Source organism: Chiloscyllium plagiosum, unplaced genomic scaffold (assembly GCF_037043375.1).
Source record: "Chiloscyllium plagiosum isolate Xiang-an unplaced genomic scaffold, Cpla_swu_hap1 HiC_scaffold_12, whole genome shotgun sequence".
Classification (NCBI taxonomy): Eukaryota; Metazoa; Chordata; class Chondrichthyes; order Orectolobiformes; family Hemiscylliidae; genus Chiloscyllium; species Chiloscyllium plagiosum.
In genome coordinates, this window is record NW_028270150.1 from 82194249 (window position 1) to 82206794 (window position 12546).

The 12546-nt window shown below is 43.3% G+C and overlaps 1 protein-coding gene across 2 annotated transcripts in view; it reads left to right on the forward strand.

Moving 5' to 3' along the window:
- The first annotated feature begins 458 nt into the window (after window positions 1–458).
- The window catches only part of LOC122554986 (uncharacterized), a 112816-nt gene continuing 100728 nt past the window's right edge, over window positions 459–12546 (forward strand). Inside the window, exon 1 of one of the 2 annotated variants that reach the window (XM_087992412.1) lies at window positions 459–586. In XM_087992412.1, coding sequence (XP_087848538.1) covers window positions 550–586 — 37 coding nt within the window. In that variant the 5' untranslated portion in view covers window positions 459–549. The remainder of the gene's footprint in view (window positions 587–12546) is intronic. The other variant, XM_043700488.2, reaches the window with a different exon arrangement.

Genomic DNA, 12546 nt, shown 5'->3' on the forward strand with positions numbered 1-12546 from the left:
GTAAATCTGCAATTGCTGTATATTGAGGTGCTAGTTATGTATTTGACGGTATCTCTATATTTCAGGCTGGATATATGTCTGTGGATATATGTGGGGCGTAGATGTGTAATGGAGTAAATGAGTATTGGAATGGTAGTTGTACATTGAAGTGGTGGTTGGATATTTGGAGGTAACTGTCTTTGAAAGATATATCTGTGTTTGGGGGGGTATATTTATGAGTACAGCTGTATTGGAGTAAATAAGTATTGGGGTGGGAGTTGTACACTGAAGTGGTAATTATGTATTTTCAGATAGCGTCTATGGGGTGGAATAAGATGTGCTTTTGGCTCGTAAATTGGCTGCTCTCTTGCGCGTTTCGTTCCGCCTCTGATGATTGCAGACGGCAATGTCTCCTCGCGAGAAAGCTGATGGATCTGCTCATGTTCTTGAAGAGGGATCGAGGGGCTGAGAAAGCCAGCGCCATCAGGAGCACACACACAGAGGGAGAGGGAGAGGGGGACAGAGTGTTGTGCCGCTCCTTATTGACTGTGTGCCCTGAGCTGCCGAGCGATGGAGGAGGAGCGAGTGAGTTTACCACGGGTTGCGGGTGAGTGTTTCTCAGCGGCATTTGGACAGCAAATGTGTCTCTCAGGGAGGGCAGACCGTCAGAAATGCTGATGGTTTGGGCCATTTGTCGAAAAGCTTACGAACTGGAGCGCCCCAGACCGTCGCCGATGCAGCGTGTTTCGAGTTTGCAAAATGAAACATGAAAGTGCGGGGAGCAGGAGTAAAGCAAAAGTGGAAATTTACAAACATACCTTTCCCCTCTCCTTCCCCTTCTATCTCTCCCACACCACCACCCACCCAACCCCACCGTTGGAGGAGAGCTAGCTGACTTACAAACGAGCAAAAAGGAACTTCATATTTATTTATGAATCGTGTGTGTGGGGGGGGGGGGGGGGGGCTTTGCGGTCCTTTTGGGGGCATAGTTTTGCCTTTTGTTTGTTTGCAAGGTGACCTTCCGGCTACACTCTTCCCCCTCGGCATTTAACGTTTACTCGCAGCAGGACTGTGCACCTCTCTCTCCCGGTACCTACTGCAGTCCCTTGGCTTCCTGCTCCCTGAGTATCAGCCAACCGCATTTCCTACTTTGACCCTTCATCAGCCGGCTGGTCATACACTGTCTGTCCCCTTCAGCCAACTCACAAAAGTATACAGTAATCCTCCGTGCTCGCTTCGACACTAAAACTGCGGTTTGTAAGCTCCTGCAGATATCTGGGGACGTTTTGAAAGTGAAATTTAGGTTTCTTCCTAATGGGTGTAGGGTCAAACACCTCGAGTACAATTTAAACATGACAATTTAAAAAAAAATATTTTGAATAATTGAAGAATGCAGGGATGGAATTTCCTGGAAAAGTAGGAATGGTTGGAAAATAGAAAGCCTTCAGTAGGAAGTTGAAATATTATTTTGTAGCAGTTAACTTAGAATTGCCAAGTGCAGCATCCCCAGTTCCCAGAGTTTAACCCAGTAAAGACTTGATTTTATATATTGGCAATTTGCATTCGTCCTCAGATATCAAGAAAAAAATACACAATCCCTTTATGGAATGGTCTCCTTTTTTCAGTGCAGCCCCAAATGCTTTTATTATGGGAAAACAAACAGTCAAAGTAATTCGTTATGATGCCAAGGTACTGAAAGCTTATACAAACAAGGTTTGTTTGGATACGAAGGCATAAGTGGCAAAGTGTGCTTGAGAGAGAAATATACTTTGAGAGGCATAGATTTGAATATTTATGGCAGACAAATGTTTTAGATCTGCTGAATCAGAGAAAGCACAGTTAGATCCTTCTCTGGTCTGTCAAAGTTACTATATATTCCAAATTTCCAAGGTGGACTTCGGAGCAGGCTGCAAAGTGGACAAGCTGAGGCTGATCACGAAGTTCAGTGCCCATGGGGACAGCCTCAACCGGGACCTTGGGTTCATGTCACACTACAGGTGACCCCACTGCACTGCACACACAAACAAACACAGATACACAGACAAGCCTAGAGACACACACACACACACTGCTACAGACCCGTACACTCAAGCAGACCCTCTGACATACACAAGCTCTCTCCCATAAATTCACATATACATTCCCACACACACACACCCTCTCACAGACTTAAACCCCTTTACACTCACACACATACACATATACTCTCACAGACATTCATACCCCCCTGCACACACACCCACATGGGCACACACACACATATATAGGTTTGTGGGGTGAACTTGTACTTGCAGAATTACATTTTATTTTCCTCAAAAACATGTGTGAATCTATGTAAGATTCTGTAAATCCCTTTCTTAGATTAGAATCAGTCTGAACATTGGGGCACAGACAGCCTCACACAGGGCACCTCACACCTTCAATGTATTATCTGGGCCAACATGGCACCTATTATTAAAGACCAGTTGAAAATGTAACTTTAAGAAAGTTCTGGAATTTCTGGAATATGAAAGAACTGAAACCAACATGCCCGTTTAAAAACATGGGAGACTTAACAAACAGTCTAGGTCTTTTTCAATATATAATTTCAGTTACATCACACTGTAAACTTTTACTATAAATTCTGTGTCCTACGATCTTATACTCCACAATGAAGGAACAGTGTTTCGAAAGCTAGCGCTTCCAAATAAACCTGTTGGATTATAACCTGGTGTTGTGTGATTTTTAGCTACCTATTCCAAGATCATTGTGGAATGGAAAGGTAGCCCAGAGCTTCTCTACACCATGCAAACTATCTTCTAAAGAGTCTTTCAATGACTGCCGAAAGCTCACCTGCAAAGTGGACAAAGAGCTCACTGCCCTCCTTGTCACTAAGCTTGCAATCCATCCCTTAAGATACCTCAATCTCTTCCTCCCGAGCCTACCAAATAAAACTTTCCCCAAGTTTCTCTGAAGTTCCACCGTTCGCTATTTCTCTCCCGTTTCCACTCAGTGTCCTTCCTAGTCACCATAGTAGCTGATATTGTTAATAGTCCCCACTCCTCATTGGCCAACTCCCTGTCAAAACTGCTGTCAACATCTTCCTGATTGAAACCACGCATTTGAGCCCCCTGCCCCTGTAAATTGTCACCCAGTTGCCAATACTACAAAAAAATTTGATTGCTTTGTTGCCTGTCAGGCTTATGCCAACCTTTCCATGTTTGAACTCCTTTTAATGATATTTTCATGTGAACTCTATTCCCTAGCTGCTGTATCATTCTTTTAAGCGTGGCATTGCTTTAAGATGCTAATAAACCAAGAATTAGAATGGAAAGACTTGATTATATGCAGTCCAACAAGACACGTACTGGCAGGGGATTGCTTGTGTAGTATCTGTAGCTCGAAATTGAAGATATTTGAACTTTTCTATAAACTGAATCCTGACCACCCAGCTCTGGTATTATCAATAATTCATGAAAATACGACATGGGTGCTGCACTGGCTTGGTTAAGAAAAATAAGGCAGTAATGCAAGCTTGGTAACTACAGGAGACTGGAACAAACCAGTCAGTAGGTGCAATAACAAGGGTAAGGGCTCTAATTCTTTCAGAGACTGAGCTGTCTGAATGAATAATGAACCCAGTTGTAGCTTCAATGTCCAACAAAGTTTTCCAAAAGGCCCTCTTCAAGAAGGTGTGATGTTAAAGTATTGACCGACTGCCTAAGGATAGCAGAAAATATGAAGCCATTGTGGCCCGACAAAATCACTTGCAAGCACTAGATGTAGTTAGTGTAGTGATTATAATGAGGTCAGCCGGGGGACCTTATAGAGCATGAGTTCGCTGATTACAGCTGTTAATCTGGGCCAGTCAGGGAGTCCTGACTGATGGATATAAACAGGAGTAGCTGGGAGGCTTAAACGTCATCCTGATAGGTGGGAGGGATGGGTGGTTTGCTGGGTTACTAGGAGTATCTGTGATATCCGCACTGTTTTATTGTTCGGTTTATCAGACTGTCTGAACGTGATTGCATTTACTGTTTCCTTTTAGACATAATAAGGTAAGATTTGAGGTTTGTCCTCTTTTCCCTGTGAACTGGTTGTGTGGTGGGTTTGCCCCTTTCCCCTGTAGATTGCTGTTTCTTATAAACTGCCATTCATTGTTAACTGTTTGTAATTTGTACTGGTTAATAAAATTAAAAGCATATATATAAACAGGAGTGCCAGACATCCTGTTCATTCTGAGAGCTGGCTCTGAGGGAGCTGGATCAATGTCAAGGTCTTTCCATGTCTTAATAAAGGGTGATTTGGTGACTGGATGCCGGCCTCTGAGCAGTTATTTCAGTGGCAACGAGAGAAAAGCATGTTGCTGAAGAAATTTGCTCACAACACTTGCTCTGAATTGGGGCAAACATTTCTGGCACCGTGCTGTTATATGTGAAGCTTGACTTGTTCTGCCCTGCCGTCAAAGACTGGGCTCAATATGTTGGAAGAATGCGTTCTTTTTTCTGGACAAATTACATTGGAGCAGATGAAAAGCAACGAGTAATTCTCCTGACAGCTTGTGGACCTGCAGCTTTTTCAGTTATTGGGAGCCTGACTTTCCCTGAGACAACAGTTGACAGATTAACTTAAAGAATATTATGATCCCAAACCTCCTTTAATTCTGGGATGCTATCAGTTTTATTCGGCCTTTCAATAACCAGGAGCATCTGTATCAGGACATTTGACTAGGTTAAGATAACTGCCAGAGGCATGTGACTTTGGTTTAACCCTTAATGAGATGCTGAGAGACCATCTGGTATGGGATTAATGACGTAACCATGCAAAAGTTCCTTCTAGCTGAAGCCCAACTGGATGTCAGACAGGTACTACAAGTGGCTTTGTCATCGGAGAATGTAGCATATGGATTCCGATGGAAGTGGACACCTTCACCAGTCCACCTGAGGGGAACACTACTTGAGTGAAAGCAATTGCATAGCCTCACACAGGACATATCCTGACCAGAGGGACTCTAGGTCAGCCCACAGCAAAACCCCCAAAACAAAACCAAACCTCAACCAAATTGTTAAAGTTTTCTTCAGGATCTGGGCCATTGCCGGAATGTGGACTCGAGACAGCAAATGAATCCCACTACACCTAAACTGAGTAAGAGAACTCATAGGCTAATATCAAGGAGAGTGTGGACCTGGAAAGTCCACCTACTTCTGTTTTATAACAGTTAGATTTCTTAGCAAATCCAAATCATAACCAATCAAAACAAACATCTGGTTAAATGGTCACTCAGTTCTAATGGAGGTTGATAACTGTTCAGCCATTTCAGTGATCACAGAACCAGCTTTTAACAATCAACAGTTAAGTGTGTGCAAGACCTCAGCTAGACTACGAACGTGTACAGGGAACCTTTACAGATGAACGGTACAACTTCAGTTCCGGTCTCTTATGAGAAGCAGCTGGTTCAGTTCCCATTGATTGGAGTAAAAGGCTCAGCCCCAAGCCTGATGGGGCGAAATTGGTTGAGAAAGATTCACCTCAATTGGCTCAACATCTTTTGATAAGAATGTGGCTGCCTGAGTGAAGTCAGAATTAAATACCTGGAGGTTTTTCAGGAAGTTCTGGGGTCTATCAAAGGAGCCAAGGTCACCTTGCGTGTTGATCAGGAAACAATTCCAAGATTCTGCAAAACCTGCCCAGTGCCATTTACGTTACGGGCAAAAGTAGAGGCAGAAATCAGAAGGCTGGAAAGCGAAGGAATCATCGAACCAGTCTGGTTTGTGGAATGGGCAGCACCGGTCGTACTGATTGTGAAACCCGAAGGGTTAGTTCACCTTTGTGGGGGTTTTAAACAAATGGTAAACTACTTTTCATGGGTGGATAAATACCAAATCCCTCACAAAGCAGATTTATACACAAAGCAGGCAAGGAGGTTATCCTTCAAAAAGCTGGACATAAGCCATGCGTACTTGCGGTTGTGGTTAGATGAGGATTCCCAGAAGTATACTACCATTAATACCCATAAGAGCTTGTACCAATATATGAGACTGCCTTTTGGGGTACCGTCAGCCTGTGCAAATATTCCGTGGAAGATGGAGAACATTTTACAAGGTCTACCTCAGTTCACTATTTATCGAGATGATGTGTTAATAATAAGGAAGACCAATAAGGAGCACTTGGAGAACTTGGACATAGTCCATAGATGTCTCTCCCAGGCAGGCATACATCTTAGAAGGGAGAAATGTGTCTTCCAGCCACCCCAGGTGATCAAGTTGGGCTGCAGAGTCAACAAGACTGGGCTATGCCGATTGGAGGAAAAAGTGAGGGCAATCAAAGGTGCCCCGACTCCATACCCGTACCAAAGCTCAGCTCTTTCCTTGGGCTGGTGAACTATCACGGAAAGTTCACACATCACCTGGTCTCCATTCTGACACCTTTATGGGTGGCACGGTGGCACAGTGGTTAGCACTGCTGCCTCACAGCGCCAGAGACCCGGGTTCAATTCCCGCCTCAGGCGACTGACTGTGTGGAGTTTGCACGTTCTCCCCGTGTCTGCGTGGGTTTCCTCCGGGTGCTCCGGTTTCCTCCCACAGTCCAAAGATATGCAGGGTCAGGTGAATTGGCCATACTAAATTGCCCGTAGTGTTAGGTAAGGGGTAAATGTAGGGGTATGGGTGGGTTTCGCTTCGGCGGGTCGGTGTGGACTTGTTGGGCCGAAGGGCCTGTTTCCACACTGTAATCTAATCTAATCTAATCTAATATAATCTAAACCTTTGCATCAACTCTGAAAAAAGGATCAGTCTTGGAAATGGCTCCATAGTCAAGCCGTAGCCTTCAGGGAAGTGAAGAAACAGCTATCATTCCATAAAGTGTTGGCGCTATGATCCCAAACAAGATCTGGTATTGACATGCAATGCCTCCCTGGATGGCATCAGCGTAGTATTAGCTCATAGGTGGCCCAGTGGAGAGGAACACGCAATAGCGTTTGCATCCAAGACTCTGGCTAATGCAGAATGTAAATATGCCCAGCTAGAGAAGGAAGGTTTGGTATATTTATTTGGAGTTAGGAAGTTCCACCAATACCTTTATAGACTTAAATTTATAATAATAACAGACCGCAAACTCCTGCTAGGTCTACTTAAAGAGAAGAACCAAGATGTGCAGGTGCCAGTGTTGGATGGGGTGGACAAAGTTAAAGATCACACAACGCCTGGTAATAGTTTAACAGTCTTATTTGGAAGTACTAGCTTTCAGAGCACTGCTTCTTCATCAGGTAACAGAGCAGCATTCTGAAAGCTAGTGCTTCCAAATAAACCTGTTGGACTATAACCTGATGTGCGATTTTTTAACTAAAGAGGAGAAGGCAATGCTACCCTTGCTTCAGGCCAAATTTAGTGGTGGGCTCTAATAGTAAATATGTATAATTACAAATTGGAACACCATCCAGGAGGGCATGTAGCGCATATGGATGCACTGAGCTGCCTCCTGCTGGCAAATATACCAACGGTGGTACCGGCACTGAGTCCATAATAGTTTTAAATGTTCTGGACAAACTTTCAGTCAGTCACAGCTGATAATACCTGACTTTGGATGCAGAAGAGTCTCTTAAATGTGATCTAATCCCAAATTCTGCTGCCCATATCCTAACTCACACAAATTCACTGTCACCTTTGTGCTAATGACCAGTACTTACTCCTGGTCCAACAATGTCTCCGTTTTAATGCTGTCATTCTTGTTTTCAAATCTCTCCAGGGTCTTGGAGCTGCTGTTTCTGTAATCTTCTTTCGGCCTACAACTCTCTGACATCTCTGTATACCTCCAGTTCTGGCCAATTGCCATTCTCTTTGGTTACCTCGGCCCAAGACTGTGAAACTCAGCTCCATCACCACACTATCTACCCCCATTCTTCCCAGCACACAATTTCTCTGCTGCTGTGCTGTGCTCCTCTTAAAACATGCCTGTTTGAGCAAGATTTTGGTGACCTGTCCTAATATCGCTTTCTGTGATTGGATGATACATTTTGTTTGCTAGCACTGTTGTGAAGGACTTTGTGAAGGCTATGTTCAAGGTGTCATGTAAACTCAACTTGTCGTTGAGGAGGGTGTGAGAAAAGACTTTAGAATCACGAGAGGTGAAACTATTACATGGATGCATCCTTAAGAAAGAAAGAAATTACAAAGGTATGGAGCAGGATCACACATTCATGGTGTTGGGGCTAATTAACCTTCCTAAACTCCATTTTAACTATTGATACTTAGCCAATGATATCTTGCATTCCAGAGTTGCAAATGAAATCAAAGAGTGAATGTTACATTTCTTAGCAAACTTGGAGTTAGTGAATTTATCAAAAGGACGTTATGAACATATTTCTAACTGCAATGAACAGAGAGAATAGTAAATAAGTATTTGGCAATACACAACTGGAGTACAGCACCTGGGTCCCAGGTTCAATTCTAGCTTCAGGCTGCTGTCTATGTGGAGTTTGCACATTCTCCCCGTGTCTGCGTTGGTTTTCTCTGGGTGCTCTGGTTTCCTTCCACAATCCAAAGATGTGCAGGTCAGGTGAATTGGCCATGCTAAAGTGCCCATAGCGTTAGGTGCATCAGTCAGAGGGAAATGGGTCTGGGTGGGTTACTCTTCGGAGGGTCTGTGTGGACTTGTTGGGCCAAAGGGCCTGTTTCCACACTGTAGGGAATCTAATCTAATCTAATCTATTGCTGTTAAAAGTTATGTTTTGTTGAAGCTTTACAACTTTCAGTCATCAGGACCATTTGCAAGAACACCAATATAAAAGAATAAAGCATTTTTATGCTGCCTGAACAGAGAATGCTGATTGGATAGAAAATGGACTGTTACTTGGACAGGTGTTGCTGTTAAGAATGATGACTGACAGTTATTGGCCAAGATTATTGAAATTTAAGCCAGGCAAGTTGACTTTGATTGGTCAATACATTGCCATTTGGAATGAACTAGACCATGTTTGTCATCTATGTCATTGAAATAGGTCCAAAGTGCCCCATACCAAAGGCCTGGCTGACAATCTGGTTGTCAGTATAATTCCTAACAAACTCAGGATTATTTGGCAAATGTTGTCCAAGAACCGAATCATATCTAATGTTTTGTTTACAGTTTTGCAAGCACAAGCTGGTCTGTATTCTGCATGTTGTGAACAGCTGAAGAAGTGCATTGTTTGATACAATCTGCTAGTCTTTGGGAAATACTGCCTGTATGCTTAGCACAAAGTTGGCACTGAAATGGATATATATCATTATTCATGTGGAATATTAAGAAATGTTCTGGTTTGTATGGGGCACTATGTTAATGGCCAATACCATCGTGTTGCTACTGTAGCATAGCGATGTCATAGAGTCATTGATGTACAGCATGGAAACAGACCCTTCCGTCCAACCTGTCCATTAGCGACCAGATATCCCAACCCAATCTAGTCCCACCTGCCAGCACCCGGCCCATATACCTCCAAACCCTTCCTTTTCATATACCCAGCCAAATGCCTCTTAAATGTTGCAATTGTACCAGCCTCCACCACATCCTCTAGCAGCTCATTCCATACACGTACCACCCTCTGCGTGAAAAAGTTGCCCGTTAGGTCTCTTTTATATCTTTCCCCTCTCACCCTAAACCTATGACCTCTAGTTCTGCACTCCCCGACCCCAGGGAAAAGAATTTGTCTATTTATCCTATCCATGCCTCTCATAATTTTGTAAATCTCTATAAGGTCACCCCTCAGCCTCCGACCCTCCAGGGAAAACAGCCCCACCCTGTTCAGCCTCTCTCTATAGCTCAAACCCTCCAACCCTGGCATCATCCTTGTAAATCTTTTCTGAACCCTTTCAAGTTTCACAACATCTTTCCGATAGGAAGGCGGCTAGAATTGCACGCAATGTTCCAACAGTGGCCTAACCAATGTGCTGTACAGCCGCAACATGACCTCCCAACCCATGTACTCAATACTCTGACCAATAAAGGAAAGGATACCAAACGCCTTCTTCACTATCCTATCTACCGGTGACTCCACTTTCAAGGAGCTATGAACCTGAACTCCAAGGTCTCTTTGTTCAGCAACACTCCCTAGGACCTTACCATTAAGTGTATAAATCCTGCTAAGATTTGCTTTCTGAAAATGCAGCACCTCGCATATATCTGAATTAAACTCCATCTGCCACTTCTCAGCCCATTGGCCCATCTGGTCCAGATCCTGTCGTAATCTGAGGTAACCCTCTTCGCTGTCCACTGCACCTCCAATCTTGGTGTCATCTGCAAACTTACTAACTGTACCTCTTATGCTCACATCCAAATCACTTATATAAATAATGAAAAGTAGAGGATCCTGCACCGATCCTTGTGGCACTCCACTGGTCACAGGCGTCCAGTCTGAAAAACAACCCTCCACCACCACCCTCTGTCTTCTACCTTTGAGCCAGTTCTGTATCCAAATGGCTAGTTCTCCCTGTATTCTGAGAGATCTAACCTTGCTAATCAGTCTCCCATGGGGAACCTTGTCAAACGCCTTACTGGAGTCCATATAGATCACATCTACTGCTCTGCCCTCATCAATCTTCTTTGTTACTTCTTCAAAAAAACTCAATCAAGTTTGTGAGACATGATTTCCCACGTACAAAGCCATGGTGACTACCCCTAATCAGTCCTTGCCTTTCCAAATACATGTACATCCTGTCCCTCAGGATTCCCTCCAACAACTTGCCCACCACTGAGGTCTGGCTCAACGGTCTATCGTTCCCTGGCTTGTCTTGACTGCCCTTCTTAAACAGTGGCACCACGTTTGCCAATCTCCAGTGTTCCGGCACCTCACATGTGACTATCGATGATACAACTATCTCAGCAAGAGGCCCAACAATCACTTCTCTAGCTTCCCACACAGTTCTCGGGTACACCTGATCAGGTCCTGGGGATTTATCCACCTTTATCCATTTCAAGACATCCAGCACTTCTTCCTCTGTAATCTGGACATTTTGCAAGATGTCACCATCTATTTCCCTACATTCTATATCTTCCATATCCTTTTCCACAGTAAATACTGATGCAAAATATTAATTTAGTATCTCCCCCATTTTCTGTGGCTCCACACAAAGGCCGCCTTGCTGATCTTTGAGGGACCCTATTCTCTCTGTAGTTACCCTTTTGTTGTTAATATATTTGTAAAAACCCTTTGGATTCTCCTGAATTCTATTTGCCAAAGCTATCTCATGTCCCCTTTTTGCCCTCCTGATTTTCCTCTTAAATATACTCCTACTTCCTTTATACTCTTCGAAGGATTCACTCGATCTATCCTGTCTGTACCTGACATATGCTTCCTTCTTTTTCTTAACCAAACCCTCAATTTCTTTAGTCATCCAGCATTCCCTATACCTACCAGCCTTCCCTTTCACCCTAACAGGAATAAACTTTCTCTGGATTCTTGTTATCTCATTTCTGAAGGCTTCCCATTTTCCAGCCGTCCCTTTACCTGTGAACATCTGCCTCCAATCAGCTTTTGAAAGTTCTTACCTAATACCATCAAAATTGGCTTTTCTCCAATTTAGAACTTCAACTTTTAGATCTGGTCTATCCTTTTCCATCACTATTTTAAAACGAATAGAATTATGGTCGCTGGCCCCAAAGTGCTCCCCCACTGACACCTCAGTCACCTGCCCGGCCTTATTTCCCAAGAGTAGGTCAAATTTTGAACCTTCTCTAGTAGGTACATCCACATACTGAATCAGAAAATTGTGTTGTACGCACTTAAGAAATTCCTCTCCATCTAAACCTTTAACACTATGGCAGTCCCAGTCAATGTTTGGAAAGTTAAAATCCTCTACCATAACTACCATATTATTCTTACAGATAACTGAGATCTCCTTCCAAGTTTGTTTCTCAATTTCCCTCTGACAGCTTACTGCATTGGACTACGTTTACTAATTAATCATGCAATATGGTGGCTACTAGTTTAAAATTTTCAGTGCAGCTCAAGGTGTGGCACACTCCTTTTTTCTTACAGGTAGAACACTGTGCCAGTTTCAAATGAACAAAATTTGTTCAGCCAGTCTCTGGTTCATTCCTCAGGGCAATGACTTGATTAATCAGAGCTAACCTGTCTGGTTTAAAATTAAACAAACTGTGGCAGGTAAGTGTCAATCTTCATCTAAATGAGCAATACCTCTCAAGAGTCCACTTGCCAACTCCATCAGCACACATGTTAAACAGTATAAACATGTTGTTCTGCTTTATTTCGATATTTTTGTGAATTGTCCTTATGAAAGCAAGACTAAAAGCTTCCAACAAATTGTATTTTTAGCAAAGAGAATAGTGCACAGGATTTTCTGTATGAAGCATGGTTGTGGTGACTAATCAATATGTACCAATGGAACAGACAAAGCAAAAGAAGACAATGTAAGAACAATGATAACATTGGAATCATGTCTTGGTACAACCATTAACCACCCTGGCAATGGGTGACCAATAGCTGGCTAGAGAGCTAAGGTGGAAGAATAGTTATTGGGAAGGCTTCATTCACCAAGGTACCTTTGAGCCTATGTATTTTGGACCACAAAGACAAGTCATACACGTGTGGCACCACAA